Genomic DNA, 16,925 nt, shown 5'->3' with positions numbered 1-16,925 from the left:
ATGATTATCTAAATTTAATATATTAAATCTGTCTTTGTTTTTAACTATAAACAATGCAATATATAATTGTCCATTAGTAAACATTAGTTCTCTTAAAAACAACCTCACATTCGATAGAGATCGTCACATTCCATTATATAAACCACACTTCTGATCAATATTTCATAGTAACATAACTGAAAAATCGACTTTTAATACCAACTTATCAATTGCTAAACATTGGCATCATACATGAACAATACCAAAAGAAAAAGAAGCAATAAGTTTTTGTTAAAATGCCACCGCTTCCAACCATATGGTCCATCTGATTCAGTTTTGGATACAATTTTATTTCCGATTTATTGTGATTTGCTGATTTTTAAGGATGCAAACTTATCCCAGAATGGAATCCAGTTTACATAGTAATTTGAATTAGAAAAGTAATAACGAATTTGTTAATATCTACAAGTTTTAGAAAACAATTGGTACAAATTATAAGGAAAATATAACAAAAATAAAATAATAAATATAAAACTTAAAGCCAATATTATATAATCTATAGTTTAAACATTTATTTGGAAGGAAATTTTAAATGTTTAATATTTATTAGAATAACATCCTATATATAAGGTAACTGTAATTGTAATTCCAAAAGATTGAAAAACCGCCGGATTTGAGGGGTGATAATTTGATTCTCAATTAATGTCTATTAATTTTATCATTTAAAAAAAATAAAAAAAAACTCTAAAAAAATGACAAGTGGAAAAAGCTTATGTGTTATTTTTAGGGAGCAAGTGAAACAAAATACAAATTTTGAGAAAATGACAAGTGGCAAAATGTGTTTTCATTTATTAGGGTAGATTTTACTATCACAATCTTCAATAATCTGATTATTTTAACTAAATTACTTTATCACTAAAAATTGATTTATCAAATAAGTTAATAACACATATTCAAACTTTATCAACAAAAAAACTTTTACTAAATACAAAATGGGTAGAATCAAAGGAAAATATCACAAAAACTATTAGGTTTTCAAGATTTTATGTGAAAAAACAATGCTTTATGTTTTTTTTATCACAAAAATCATTTATATTTCTTAAAAATTTTACAAAAACCACTTATAGCATTTTTTTCTAAAAAAAATCACTTTTAAAAAAATACTTTATTTTTCTTCCAAATACAAATGTAATTTCAAACCATTAAACAAAGTTTGTTAACAACTATGGGTGAGAACTGATTCGGGATTGATTAAACCGAAAACTTTGTTTTTTTCACTTGAAATTTTTGGTTTCAAAATACAATAAGTTTATTTTGTTTTATTTCATTTTTTCCGGTTATATATATATATATATATATATATATATATATATATATATATATATATATATATATATATATGCTTAGGTTATTCATTTCAAAGTAATTATTGTGTTATTGTATGCATAAATATGGGCTAATCATTTTACTTATTTTAAGAAAGTGATTAATGCATATTATTGAATTAAAAATAATCGAAAAATACCATCTAATTTAACTAGAAGGGTATTTTAGTCAATTAATATAGATTTAATAAACGAAATTTGCATATTTTAAGGGATCATAGATTCTATTAATTTTAAAAATCCGAATTTACAAATTATAAGGTTTTTAATTCGGGCATTCTGACAAAAATTATATTAAATCTTATAGAATACACGTAGCAATTGCTAAGAATTACATTTGTTGTTAAAGAATAACACTAAAAACCTATAAAATCGGGAAAAACATCAAAATCTAACAAATACATTAAATTATTCCAAAAGAATAATGTTGCTAAGAGGGGTCGTTCAAATTTCGTGGTCCGTTCTTCAAGCATCAGCTTCTGTGGAAAATAATCCAATGAATAAATTAGTAAGAAAATGTTTATATTCCATTCCAGCATGAATGGAATTCGTGATTCCATTCTGATAGAATTGGTTTTGATTTTCCATTGGTTTTGATTTTATGGTGAGCTATTTCACCCATCTTCTTCATCCAGGGAGGAGGAGCACTACAGGTCTGTCGCCTTTTTCTGCAACATGCATCGATATTCCATTGGTTTTGATTTTATCGTGAGCTATTTCACCCATCTTCTTCATCCATTCCATTTCCATGTCTGCCGGAGTCGATGAATATAAGAGAGGAGGGAAGAGGCGGACTAGAAATTGGGTTTTAAAACTGATATCCCTAAAGTAAAGGGATATTAATTGATTTATATATTTATCATAGTTAATTAAGCATAAGATTACATATTTACCCTTTTGAAATGAATGGTTTATATTTACTCATACAATAACACAATAATTAATTTAAACAAATGAACTTAGCTTTCTCTCTCTCTCTCTCTCTCTCTCTCTCTATATATATATATATATATATATATATATATATATACACACACACACACATAAACAAACTAAAACGAAATAATTATTTTTTTTCGGAATTTATATATGAACTATTTTCAGAATATGATGCTCCTTTTTACCATTAATGTAATTTTTTGACTCTTAGATTGAGAATGTTTTTTTTTTACTAAAATTAAAACGAAACATGAATTGGGGTATACAAAATTATCAGTTTTTAATTTTTCTATAAAGTTTTAAAGTCTTAAGGGCTGTTTGGCAGGATCTGAATTTTTAAGATTTGAATTTTTAAGAGGTCTGAATTTCTAAGAAGGTCTGAACTTTTAAGATCTGAACTTTTAACATGCTGTTTGGTTGGAACTTCTAAATTGTAATCTAAATGATAAAAAATAACCATTTTACCCTTCTATAGTTCTACGTTGTGCTAAATGATAAATGCATAATTGATAAAAATTACAAGTGATCATACAATAACCAAATTAAACATAAATTCTTTCAAATTCATTTTTTTCAATCCATTGTAACATAAAAATCATACAATATAACCAAATTAAACATAAATTCTCCCAAATTCATTTCTTTCAATCCATGGAAACATAAAACAACATACAATAGCCAAATAAAAAAAATACTTCTTTCAATCCATGGTGCAACCAGTGAACCAAAGACCTTCTATTTTCTGCACACTTAAGAAACAACCATACAACTTATCACTCTTTTATCAACAAAAAATTAACCAAAACTTTTCAGCACAAGTCAATAGAAATCATCAATTTCAGCAAGAAATCGCCCATTAGCAAAAGATACACAAGTTAATAATCAAAGTTCATAACACACGTCTATTGGAATCGTTGAATTAAAAGTTTGGAGAACATACAGAAATTATACGTAATCTTGATTAAGCAAATAAAAATTCGATTCGATTATTAAAAGCTCGCAACAAATGTTAAAATCTCTGTAAAGCATGAGTCGCATAGAGGGTAAAAAGTTTTTGAGAAAAGGAAAAACTCCAATGGTTGAATCTATACACATACCTCATTGTCGTTAACTGTTGCTGCCTTAAACTTCACTTTTGCGTAGACATAAAATAGAGTATAAACTATCAATTTCATCAATCGTATTCAACATAAAGACATAAAAAAAACTTAAACCGATTTCAAGCATATCAAACAATTTTATGATTTATCAAACATCAGATTTCAACCACATTTAAGGGTTTGATTTCATCGTGACTTGCAGATAAAATATACAAACCTTCTGATTATGCAGAGAAAAAATTACATAGCAGGAGAACGATTACATAGAGAAAAGATTACATATCAGGAGAAAGAGAGAAGATTGAAAGTTTACCTGCAGAAGTCGTCGGATGTGCAGCTGTCGGAGAGGACGCCGACGACGGGAGGCGGAGAGGAAGCCGATGATTGCAATGACGGGGAGAGAACACGATTTCTCAGTGGATCGGGAGGGAGGTTCTGGTGTGCGGAGATGAGAAAGAAAAAAAGTGGAGACATGAAAGAAAGAGCGAGACCTAGGAGAGGGAGGGCAACACGGTCATTTTTTGTTTTCAGATGCGGGTTGATCTCTTATTTTTTAAGAGGCATTTTTTAGATTCAGAGGTTTTTATTAAGAGGGTATCACGTCTGATTTTTTAAGAGATGAACTCTTAATTTTTCAATTAAAAGGTAAACAAACGGGACTTAGTCATGGGCAGATCCACCTTGGATTCCAGGATAGCCTGAAATGCCGCTTAAAATTTTTTCAATAGTTTAACTTTTTTCGGGGAACCTGATACTCTCCACACACCGGAGTACAAGCATACAAACACCACCATTAACGAATGACGAGTTTCATTGTCAACCGGACATTCACCTTTCTTTTCATTCTAATCTATGTCGTTCTCTCTAAGAATACGAAACAGAAATTGCAAGTGGGTCACCTTGCACCTTTACTTAACGAAGTTCTCTTTTGATCTCGTTACTCACTAACATCACCGGAGAAGCATGACCTCCGAAGTTCAATTCTCTATCTCTCTCTTTCGGTCGGGATTTGAACTCAAGGGAGGAAGGGGATTGCACTATAACAAACATAATCGTGTACAAGAGGGTAGGGATCAAAAGACTTCGAATTTGTAAATATGTGCAGGTCCAAAAATGGAAGCGAAAAGAGTTCCTGTCGATGCATAGTTGTTATATCGAAGAAGACAAATTGATTTCTGAATTAGGCTGTTTTGGTCCTTAAAGTTCAGCATCCTGACAAATTTAATCCCTCAGCCTAACTTGTCTTACAAAACAAATTTTCTGGAAAATACAATTTACATCCTAAACTTATATACCCTAAAAATTATTATTGTTGTTGTTGTTGTTATTATTGTTATTATCCCTTTACATCTAAATAACGCCTTTTATTTAATTAATTCACTTGCCAAACTTACAAAATTTAGTCTTTAAAATTGTTTTTTTTTCTTATTTAACTAATTTTCTTACCAAACTTTCATTTGATATTTATCTCTAATGAAATTGCGGTTTTTAGTTTTTTTCTTATTGCATATTATACGATTTGTTTTTAGATATCCATTTACTTTGACCCTGATTCCACCATCGGTCTTACTATTCTTGTAGTCACATACATCGTTAAATACTCACATCATAAAGCTTAAATGAAATACTCACATCATAAAGCTTAAATGTAAGTATACGTCATGAATATATTTGCAAAACTATTATATCAAATAATTTTGTCAAAAACTTATTGGTGGACATTAGGTTTTGCAAAAAAACCGAAACCATACCAAGAACAAGTGTAAAAAAACATAAACCGTACCAAAAAACAGAAAAACCAATTATTTCAGTTTGGTTTCCTTTCTTATATATAAAAACGAAAAAAGGAACCAAAACATTTATTTGAAAAAGCCAATTAATTTGTTTTAGTTTGCTTTTCATATATAAAAACCGAAAAAAAAAAAAAAAAACAAAACAAAACAAAACTAACCAAAATTAAAAATTTCAATTAAAAAAAACAATACGCTTTAAGAAAAAAAGTTCTTAGAGAATGATGTTTTTTATTTTTTTTATTTTTTGATATAAGTGGGTTTTTTTTTTTTGAAAATTTGAAGAAATATGAGTAGTTTTTATGATGAATAATAATAACAATAATAATAATAATAATAATAATAAAGCAATGGTTTTAATGGTTTTTCAAATAAAAACTTGAAAATTTAATGATTTTTATGATATTTTTTCAAAAATCAATATTAATTGATAGTAAAAGAAAAAGAGTGTTCAAAAAGAAGAGAGACGACAAAGTGACATTAGACATACGGAAGATTGTTTTAATTTAGAACATTACCGCCACAAAAGATGTCAGAATAGATGGAGACATCCTCTCTTTTCTGCCTCTTAATACCCATCCACTTCATTCTCGCTCTGCCCGTTTGAAACAATTAAGAGTTACCAAGCGATAAAGCAACCCCCAAATTCAAGAAATCAGGGATGTAATCCCATAAAATCTGTAGTGATCGGTGCTCATTTAACCTACGATTTTTTCTTCTACGTAACCTAAATCCATCAGCCACCACCTGGATGAAGATTTTTTGTTTTGGTTTCACAGGTCAATTTCTTCATCTCTTTCTCTGAATGTAGTAGTTTTGGTTTAACAAATTCGATTTCATAATCTCATTGGTATGCGGTCCCTTCCAAAATTAAATTGATTTTGAAATACCGAAATCTTAGCAGGACCCCGACCCTCTCAGCCTCTAAAAACCCTAAATGTCAGTCATATATACGCCATACTCACCGCTTCTTACTTCTGCTACAAAGACACAACACATTGATGGAACGATGGTGGCTATAGAGAGTGGAATCTGACTCAAAATAGTGAAATCGGCCAAATAATAGTCTAAAGATAGTAAAATCATCGCCTTTCTTCTTAAACCTAAGGTACGAACATTCTCTCAACTTTTGTCTATGGATTTAATCGATGGGATGTTGTGAACATTGTAAATTCTTATCTGAATCATTATTGTTTATGTGAGAGTCGATGAATGTTAGATTGCACTCAAGGTGTTTGATGGAATGTGATACGTGTCTAGGCTTATACATAAGGCCACCTCCATGGCCGGATCCACCAGATATTTATATATACATTAAATGGATAAGTTGTGGTGACATACTTTGCAACAGTTTCTGGAGCGTCACTAATAACTTTGCATGTAACCCACGCCTTAGATGGAATGTCATCCACGTCTTGCATGTTACTGCTTCCACTTCTTTTGCATTTTATTTAATTATTTGTTTAATGTATTTTGCATTGAAAGAGTAGACTGGTTAATTTACGGTTAGCCATGTTTTCCAATTCCTAGTTTTTAGACTTTTGCATTGTTATATATTTGGATGTATTTTCATTGTTTGGAGGATGAGAAGAATTATCAGTAAAGTATCTATGTTTGTATTTCTTATTTCTTTGGGAGATTAGCCATCTCAAATTGGTCTTATCTTGGAGATTGACCATCTCGAATCGGTCTCTATCAGAATGCCTCAGTCAAATTGATAGTTTTACTTTTTTGTAAATGTCTTGTATTTACTCTTTAATCTTTTAAGCCATTTCGTGTCATATGTAGATGGTTAGCGTTCAGCCTACACTGATGGAAATTAATGGGGTTTTGATCTTGGTTATCCTATTTCTCAGGTTTAATTTCTACCAACAATGTGTTGAAACAAAAGACTCAGGTTTAAACATTTTGTTTATGTGAATTAAATATCTATTAGGTTAAACAATGGTGAGTTTTGTAGTTTTGGGTGTTTCTTTGTTTGTATGGATTAGACTCTATTTTATGAAGAAAAAAAAACTACTATGTTTTCATATAATTTTACATGCCTATAAATTCTATTACATTGAATATCTTAAGAAACTTACATAAAGTTTCATTAGTGTTTAAATTTTGATAATTATCTCCCTTTGATTTAGATGTGAAGTACAATCTGGTGGTGAACAAATACCACACATGTTATAAAAAAAAAGAGTTGTCTGGGATTGGGGTGCTTGAAGAAGTAGAAATTCACATATTCAACAGGAAAAAAGATGGTTACAATATTGAGAAACATGAAGAAGGAATGGTTGTTGTCCAAAGCAGATGAGCTTGGGTTCACATTCAACAGGTTCTGGTGAAATCTTTTCTATCTTGTAGTCAATCGGTCGATGATTAACATTTTATTTAGAACAAAATAATGTTTATATAATGAAGATTTTTAAGTGATATACCTTATTTTTTACATATAATTGCAACATACTTATATTTATTTACTAATAATAACAATGTACTTTATTTGTTTACCTATAATAGCAATGTACTTACATTTCTTTACTAATAATAGCAACGCACTTTACTTTAGCTACCAAGCAATCTTTATAATTTTTAACCCATAGTCTGATAATATAAATATATTTATTTTTTTACTTATAAAGGCAATGCACTTTATTTTTTACTTATAATAGAAATATATTTGCTTTCTATAACCAATATGGACATTGATTCAAGAAGAAGAAGATAAATGACTATTGATTTAGGTGTATAGAACCATGATTTTTCCTTTGGTTTCAATGATTTAGGAACAAGAATGAGATATTCACATGTCTCACTTCACAAGTTGCTTTCTTCTCTTAATCGACAAAACTTCTTATTGTCTTTGCTACCACCATTGCAGTTGTCACCATAACGTCCCCCATCAACCGTTTCATCTCACTTTCTCACTTCCTTCCTTGTCCCTCTTAATTTAGAGTCATGGGTTGTTTTCAAGACCTTAAATCAAAAGGAATTATGCATATATATTTAGATTAGAGAATAAACATATCAAACATTTGAACACAAGGACTTGCAATATTTTGATTTTTGATGATTTAAGTTTGTTTCTTTTTCCTTTTTCTGAAAATCTTGGCACGTAAACCATTTTTTGTGTTGAATTCTTGGCTAATAAGCCATTTAAACATTTTCCAACAGTTTTTGACATGATATGTTGTATCATATGGGTTTTAACGTTTTGATTTTCTGAGTTTTTTTGTTTATCAAGTTGTCGTGATTAATATGGATTTTGTGTTTGGGGTTTGCAGATCTTTTTGTGTTTTCAAGTTATCGTGTTTCATCCTGTATCAAAATGTTAATTAACCATGGTTTCCAAATAGGTGTTTGAAAAAAATGCCCCTGGTAAGTTTTTTTTTTCTTATCCAACACCGTTTCTTAGGTGTCGGGTAAAAAATGTAAAATTATGTTTTTTGAGATTAGTTGTTTTGGTTCATTTTTTGATGTAAAATAATATTGCATGTATTATGTAATAGTTACTAAATTTGATGTTCATTTTTTACTTGGCTTATGGAAATATATTTTTTTAAAGTATTAGTAATGTCAACTGTCAAGAGTGTCAGATAAGTCAATACTTCCTAAATATTTCACATTTATGAAGAAACGGTGATTTTTTATTTTATTTTATTTTTCAGCTTTGATATAAGCATGGAAGTGGAACCTGCTGGTTTTACAACTTTTAGGGGCATAACATGTCGAGACACTGCATCTAAGGTTGATTATAATGTGTTTCACCTTAAGCAAAAGTATATTGATTCGTCTTTAAGGCCTAGGACAATTTGGCTATTGTAAAGAAAATCAATACATTTGAATGATTTCATTACCTTTTTAATATAACTAGAAAATATATTAAAAAATTGATCTCATGGAAAGGTCAAGAATCATAAAATTTTAAATATTTTATCACTTTATCTAATATGAATTAAGTTTAAATTTAAATAGTTTTAAACTAAATATATTTTAAGATAAATTCATTTCTTTTTATAAATGGGTAATCTTTTTCTTTACATTATTATTATTATTTTAAATAAACGAATAAGTAAATGCATGATGTATTTTAAATCATTCTAAAACCAACCTAACTAAATCTGTTTTTTTTTTTTTCCAAAAATATTCAAAAATTTTACGAAATAAACTTTTAAACAATCTAAATGCCGCTAACTGTTTCTTCCAAAGTAGACATATCTTCTTTGGTCACGTCCTCAAAATATTTTACAAAATTAATTTAAATTAACAATTAGGTAGTTGTTAGTAGTTTTGGACAAAACATACCTGACATATAGCTAGCTATTGGGATAATGACTTGAGAGGGTAACATACTATTCCATTTTGTCACATTTGGTCACTAAACTTTTTTTCGTGCTCTAATAGCCATTTAACTTGTTCATTCGTGTAAATTTCACCCCTACGACTGATTATAGCCGGTTTCACCGGTTGCATGGGTCTGATGTGGCTTTTTTTCCTAGGTGGACAATGAGATGGCATGTAGGCCCCGATTTTGCCTCCCATCCTCATTAAAGTTAAGAGTGAAGTCTCGTTTGGTCCTTAAATTCGATTAGGGCACCAAGTCTCATTAACCCCCGATTTTTTCTCCTTCAATGTTCAATCGGTCTCTTTAATGGCTTCATCTCAATGTCCCATAGATCGAAACTTCATTGTAGTGGATTTCCACTATAATGGAACGTTTGCACCCAACCCATTAGTATACTTTGATCCCGACAAACAATCAGTAGGAGATGTTGACTTCAGTGCATTTGAGTACGAGGAGTTCATGGAATTCCTTCAAAAGCTCACCAGAACTAGAAGCAAAGACATTTACTTCTGCCTTCCACAAGAGTCTTTAAGTCAGGGAATTCATACACTGGTGAATGACGGTGATTACAAAGAATTTTTGGATTTGGCTTATGCAAATGAGAGGAGAATGAATGTGTATGTGGACCACTATAATGAACCAATCTTCGAATGGATTGAGGAAGAGGAAATTGAAGATCAAGACTACAGCTGTGAAGAGGATGAAGACTCAGTATTTTCGGAGACTTATTCTGTTGATCATGAAGAAGATGATGTTGAATATCCATTCCCAGCCAACAAAACCAAGGGTGACAGGTTCTTAAACAAACTTTGTGTAGACACATTAGATGAAGATGTTGAATATCTTGAACCTCGATACCCTGTACATGATGATAGACAACCATGGAATCAGATGAAACCACTGTTAGGTATGCGATTTTCTAACCCTGATGAACTTAAAAACATGTTGAGCAACTATGCAGTTGCTAATGGATATGATCTCTGGTTTGAAAAAAATGACTCCCAAAGGTTGTTAGTTAAGTGTTGCAAAAAAAACAAGTCACCTAATTGTCCATTTAGACTTTGGGCCTCTTGGATGAGTAAAGAGAGGACTTTTCAGATAAAATCTTTAGTTAGTGAACATAATTGTAGCAGGGTGTTTAAGTTTGGGTCCATAGTAACTTATAAGTGGTTAGGAAAACAGTTTATGAGTGAAATTATAGAGAAGCCAAAAATGAGTGTTAGGAAGATGAAAGCTAAAGTTTCAACAACATTCAATATAAATGTGAGTGAGGGGCAATGCAGAAATGCAAAGAAATTTGCATTACAAGAAATTGAAGGAAGTCTAATTGAACATTATGGGAGATTATGGTCATATGGTCATGAAATTCTGAGGACAAACCCGGGGTCTACTGTGAGGATGGATGTAGACATCATGCAAGATTCCACAACTTTGTTTTCTAAGTACTATGTCTGCTTTAAAGCTATAAGTGATGGTTGGAAGGAAGGGTGCAGGCCTGTGATTGGCCTTGATGGTTGCTTTCTAAAGGGTATTGTTAGGGGAGAAGTTTTGGCAGCTGTAGGGAGGGATGCAAACAACCAAATCTACCCTATAGCATGGGCTGTAGTTGGAGTTGAGAACAAGGCCACATGGAAGTGGTTCATAGATCTCCTCATGGATGATATTGATGGTGGTCTTGGTGCAGGCATTACCCTTCTTTCTGATGGACACAAGGTGAGCATTGGTTCATATTTATACATATGGTTTTATGCATGTTTCACTAATTTTGTTGTTGTTATTTGTAGGGGTTGCTAGAAGCAGTAAAAGAAAGGTGTCCAGAAGCTGAACACAGACAATGTGCCAGGCACATTGTGGCTAATTTTGCTAAAAGGTTTACCGGTCAACATTTCAGGAAGCTTTTTTAGAGGGCTGTTAGAGCTAGTACTGAACAGAAGTTCAAACATGTAATGGAAAAGATCAAATCTTTAGATACTCAAGCATATGAGTACCTTATAGACAGAGATCCTACTACCTGGTCTAAGGCATTTTTTAAAGAGGGCAGAGATTGTGATGCAGTTGAGAATGGGGTGAGTGAGAGTTTCAATTCTGCTATTAGGCATGCTAGAAGGAAACCAATCATCACTATGCTAGAGGAGATTAGGATATTTGTGATGGAGAGGATATACAGTCAAAGAGTAGAAGAAATTGAATGGGATTTGAATATCTGTCCAAGTATTAGGAAGCGTATACAAGATTTGAAGGTTAAACAGAGGTAACATGTAGTTTTACAATTCATCTATCCAAGTATTAGTTTGTGTTATTAGTTATTAATTTGTAGTCATTATTGCCTTATACAGATTATGGGGGGTTACTCCTTGTGGTTATCAAAAGTATGAAGTTAGGTTCAATGATGCAGCATATGGAGTGGATCTGATTGCAAAGACTTGTGCATGCAGAATATGGCAACTTACAGGGATACCATGCTTACATGGAGTAGCTGCAATCTCTTCCCTGAATCAAGATGCAGAAACATATGTGTCCTAATCATACAGTAAAGAGGCTTTTCTAAAATGCTATAATTATAGCATTAACCCTGTCAATGGTAGTGATATGTGGGAAGAAGTTCCTTATCGAAAGCCTTTGCCTCCCAAAAGAAGAAGATTACCTGGTAGGTCATCAGTGAAAAGGAAGAGGGATGTAGTGGAAAGGGAGTTGAGTGGACCAGTTAGACATTCTGTGACAAGAAGGGGATCCCTGATAAAGTGTAGTATTTGCAAGGAACCAGGTCATAACAAGATAAAGTGTCCATCTAAGCAGCAAACAAATACATCAGGTAAATGTCCTAATTATATGAACATAATACATTAATTTAATATGTAATCTTGAGACTTCAATTTTTTGTTGCAGCACCAAGTTCATCCAGGGGTAGTGGAGCAGGACCAAGTCAACCACCAAGTTCATCAGGGGGTAGTGGAGTAGGACCAAGTCAACCACCAGCAGCATCCCAACCACCTCCACCACCACCACCACCACCACCAGCCCAACCACCTCCACCACCACCACCACCAACAACCCAACCACCTCCACCACCACCAGCAGCAGCAGCCCAACCACCTCCTCCACCACCACCACCACCAGCTGCAAGGCCTGTCCCAAGAAGGGCCCCAATTGGTAGAACTGGACGGAGGAAATATTCTGAAAGGATTGTCAAAATGGCATTAAGGAGGAACATACCTGGGGTTGGGAGCAGTGCAGAGAACCCTGCAGTCCTTAATTAAGTAGGTGTGTAGGTAGTGGGTGGGCACATCTTTTGTTATCAAGTTGTGATGTAAAGACAATACTATGTGTTATTTATGCTTTTCTTTTGGGTTTGTGGGCACATGGTTGCCCTTCTTTTGTGGTCCCTAGAAGGAATCTTTTGTCCTTGTGTATGCAGACAACTACTCAGTACTCACCCTTTATTTAATTTAGAATATTGATGGAGTATTTGCAATGAATTCAACCACCGTATTCAATTAGTTTCTTATTATTTCTATGCATTGTTGTCTCAATGATTCCATTACAGTCAAAGAATGGAATCCTATATTGTTAGATAATATGACAGTTAATCAGTTTTTACTACCAAGGGTAGTTTCGTCAATTCCTATTTTCTAGTCTATTACAAGTTATTTAAACATGTTGATGTGTAATGTTATTAAGGGATAATGACAGTTAATCAGTTTTTACTACCAAGGGTATTTTCGTCAATTCCTATTTTCTAATCTATTACAAGTTATTTAAACATCTTGATGTGTAATGTTATTAAGGGATAATGACAGTTAATCAGTTTTTACTACCAAGGGTAGTTTCGTCAATTCCTATTTTCTAGTCTATTACAAGTTATTTAAACATGTTGATGTGTAATGTTATTAAGGGATAATGACAGTTAATCAGTTTTTACTACTAAGGGTATTTTCGTCAATTCCTATTTTCTAGTCTATTACAAGTTATTTAAACATCTTGATGTGTAATGTTATTAATTGAAGGAAGTCTAATAGAGCATTATGAAAGATTATGGTCATATTAGCTAAGATGTTGACTGGAATTAGCTAAGCTTTTGACTGGAGTTAGAAAGAAGTCTTTGATGTGTAATGCTATTAATTGTACATATATGCCTTCATTCCAGTCAAAATTACTACTTTGTGATTCCATTCCAGTCAAAATTACTACTTTGTGATTCCATTCCAGTCAAAATTACTACTTTGTGATTCCATTCCAATCAAAATTACTACTTTGTGATTCCATTCCAGTCAAAATTACTACTTTGTGATTCCATTCCAATCAAAATTACTACTTTGTGATTCCATTCTAGTCAAAATTACTACTTTATGATTCCATTCCAGTCAAAATTACTACTTTGTGATTCCATTCCAGTCAAAATTACTACTTTGTGATTCCAATAAGAAGTTAAGATAATACATTCATTCCATTCAAACAACATCTTTCAATACATCATTCACATCATTTCATCATATACACGATGATCAAAAAAAGAAATCCTATGGTAAACTTATATATTTTTTCCTTCATTGCAATGGCATCAGAGCACTTTTCCTTCTTCATTTGTTCCATGTCTTCCTTCACCTTCTCTACTTCGGTCTTTAATGCTATTAATTCAACTTTTATTCCCTCCACCACTTCCATTAGAGGCATTTCTACAGGTTCTACATCCAACCATTTCCAATATTTGCATTTACCCTTCAACACAAATAACTCGTAATGAGATTTCAAATTAGGAAAAAAGAATCAGAAAAAGGAGAAGATTCAAGTGAAATAGTTTACCTCATTGCACACCATGAAATGCCTCCCTGGATTCTTTGGTGTTTTTGATGTTAGAATACGTGCAGGGAACCCACAATCACAAGTTTTTGTATCGTGTGCAGTTGATTTCTTGCTTGATCGATTGAGGGATGATGAGAAGCTGTAGGAGGAAGCCATCGAGGGTATTAGGGCACAATCAAGGAACCGCATACAACCCTCTTTTAATAACATTAGCCTACATGCCACGTAGGATCATACTGACACGTAGGATCGACCAGTCCATTGAAACCGGCTATAATCAGTCGTAGGGGTGAAATTTACACGAATGAACAAGTTAAATGGCTATTAGAGCACGAAAAAAAGTTTAGTGACCAAATGTGACAAAATGGAATAGTATGTTACCCTCTCAAGTCATTATCCCCTAGCTATTTGACATGACATAATTTTTTTAATAGATATAAAAGTTTAAACCAAAATTATATTTTGTTAGTTTGATAAAAAAAATCTAAATCTTTTACCCTAGTTTCCACAGGTTTTAGAAATTTATAAAACTTTGTACGATTGTATTATTTATATCAATTTCAGTTTTTGTTTTATTTAAATTTATATTACATTCTACAAAATGATAATTTTCTAACATATCTACAAATACAAACTGTCAATCAGATATTCAAACCGTTATGCTTTCGTAATTTCAACCAATTATTATATCATTACAAAATTACTGACAAAAGATATATACTTATTAATTATGAAAATTTTTTATAAGTTATAATTTAATTAAAATTATTTTGAATTTTCTCATCCGTGGTATCCACGGGTTATAATACTTTATTGTATTTGATTTATTCATGTTAATTACAATATCATTATTCTTCATTATTTCTAAAATTTGATATCTTTTTTTTATTACACTATCAAAAGTATAAGTCTATTTCAATTTTTAAACCGTGGAGTTCCACGGATTTAAACCTAGTATTTCTATATTACGATTCTTTTTGACCCAACTCTCTTGTTTTCTTTGTATGTCCATTTACAGGTCCATGGTTTCACAGTCCATAGGTTATATATGTAACGCAGTCAATCTTCCACATATAAAAGTATCTTTGTCGACATCTATCTTCTATATAAGGCCGTCCCAGTTGATTAGTTGATTGGGCAATATGGGGTGATAGCCCATGACCTCCGATTCTTCAGGGGCCCTATTTTTATATTCTTTATTATGTCAGTATAAGAAAAACATTATATATCATGTATAGTGGTTGATTTGAACGACCATCGATTAAAGGTCTATAAATCAATTATGATTTTTTCAATGGTAACAAAAAACCGATTCTGATTTTTTAGCGCAACATTCTGATTTGTTATTTTTATTTTTGTTTTCTGAGTTTAATTTTTGTTTTCTGATTTGTGATTTTTATTTTTGTTTTCTGAGTTTAATTTCAGTCTTTTGTAATACATCGATTATGATAATCTAATTTTACGCATCCTTCAAAAAAATCGATCTTATATTTGTGTTAATCTAATTTCAGGTTGCCTCGCTGATAAAATGAATTCAAGTTTATGATTCTTGTCAATATTGTTTCTGATTCATGTAAATTGTAAGATTTCGTTGTTGTTCTTCACTTCTTTCATGTTAATTTTCTGATAAAAAGTTAATTTATGTGTTTTCTTTCTAATATTATTATTGATAGAGAAATTAAATATCGTCCTACTTTTTGTTCCTACATATCCTCCTACCCAATGAAATGGTGACATGTGTAATATTTAATGCTCATTTAATGAAATTTAATGATATTTTAGGATACTAATAGGACACATGTCATTATTTAAATGGGTAGGAGGATTGGTAGGATCAAAAGCTAGGAGGATATTTTGAAACTTCAACATCATAAGTTTTGAAATCGTTGTTGGAGCCTAGAAAACGATTCAAAATCTTTATCTTTGTTGCTAGAAAACGGTTCTAAAAACTTTTTAACATCACAAGTCCACAACTAGGTGTTGTTTCTTTTACTTCCTTTTTATCATTGTTTCATAGGTTTATAAAATAATAACATGTTGTGTAGAAAAATTTATCTGATAGTGAGAAAAAAAAACCAAAAACAAAAAATAGAACTAATACTATTACAACAATTTATAACAGGTTTTTATTTAAAAGAAAAAGTAAAAACAAAAAAAAATCACTTTTATTTACTTTTTTTTTTTGGGGGGGGGGGGGGGGGTGGAGGGCTTATATCAATTTAGACCATCCCTGCTTTTATAGTTCTTCTATACGGAAATAAGGTAATTAACTTTTCGGTTTGTTCACTGGGTAATTAGTTTTTTTTCCACATCTAGGTAACAAACTTTTTGGAAGTGTTTACATATGATCATTGTGATCGGCTGTAGCAGGTTACGTTCGGTCATAATGATCATATGCAATTTTTTAAAAACCCGGTTTGAACCGGCCGGTCGAACCGGTTAGACCGGAAACCGGGGGAAAGAGCGGTTTAATTATCACCGGTTTGATGTGGATTTTTGAACTGGATTGAACCGGCCGGTTTTGAGAAAACCTAGTTGAACCGGTCAAAATAAACCGGTTAAACCGAATAAAAACACATGGGAAAGAACCATTTGC

The 16,925-nt window shown here is 31.7% G+C and overlaps 1 protein-coding gene and 2 long non-coding RNA genes across 4 annotated transcripts; 2 read left to right on the top strand and 1 right to left on the bottom strand.

Annotated features, from left to right (window-relative positions):
- Window positions 1-2,845: 2,845 nt before the first annotated feature.
- LOC145100068 (uncharacterized) lies at window positions 2,846-4,467 on the bottom strand. The gene is made up of 2 exons (XR_013704796.1): window positions 3,717-4,467; window positions 2,846-3,052 (listed from the first exon to the last, which is right to left on the bottom strand). It is a non-coding gene; the product is annotated as an uncharacterized LOC145100068 (long non-coding RNA).
- Window positions 4,468-5,715: 1,248 nt separating this feature from the next.
- Window positions 5,716-15,661, top strand: LOC145101357 (uncharacterized). 2 transcript variants are annotated; one of them, XR_013705628.1, is made up of 6 exons: window positions 5,716-5,972; window positions 6,098-6,301; window positions 7,050-7,090; window positions 7,329-7,519; window positions 8,853-8,931; window positions 15,348-15,661. It is a non-coding gene; the product is annotated as an uncharacterized LOC145101357 (long non-coding RNA). The 2 variants fall into 2 exon arrangements; XR_013705627.1 differs by lacking the exon at window positions 7,050-7,090.
- On the top strand, window positions 9,530-11,774 carry LOC145100067 (uncharacterized). The gene is made up of 2 exons (XM_079037479.1): window positions 9,530-11,242; window positions 11,314-11,774. The coding sequence occupies exons 1-2, from the start codon at window positions 9,836-9,838 to the stop codon at window positions 11,431-11,433; spliced, it is 1,527 nt and encodes a 508-aa protein (XP_078893605.1). The 5' UTR covers window positions 9,530-9,835; the 3' UTR covers window positions 11,434-11,774.
- Window positions 15,662-16,925: the final 1,264 nt, after the last annotated feature.

This window comes from Lactuca serriola, chromosome 4, assembly GCF_051521515.1.
Source record: "Lactuca serriola cultivar US96UC23 chromosome 4, Lser_US96UC23_V15, whole genome shotgun sequence".
NCBI classification, from domain to species: Eukaryota; Viridiplantae; Streptophyta; class Magnoliopsida; order Asterales; family Asteraceae; genus Lactuca; species Lactuca serriola.
Note: the sequence above shows the minus strand (reverse complement) of the source record. Positions and strands in the feature narration are given on the sequence as shown.

What these genes read in the sequence shown, in the direction of transcription:
- LOC145100067 (XM_079037479.1), top strand. Translation starts at nt 9,836, where the DNA reads ATGGCTTCATCTCAATGTCCCATAGATCGAAACTTCATTGTAGTGGAT. An exon ending in TTCTTTCTGATGGACACAAG is followed by an intron (nt 11,243 to 11,313) that starts GTGAGCATTGGT and finishes TGTTATTTGTAG; the next exon opens with GGGTTGCTAGAAGCAGTAAA.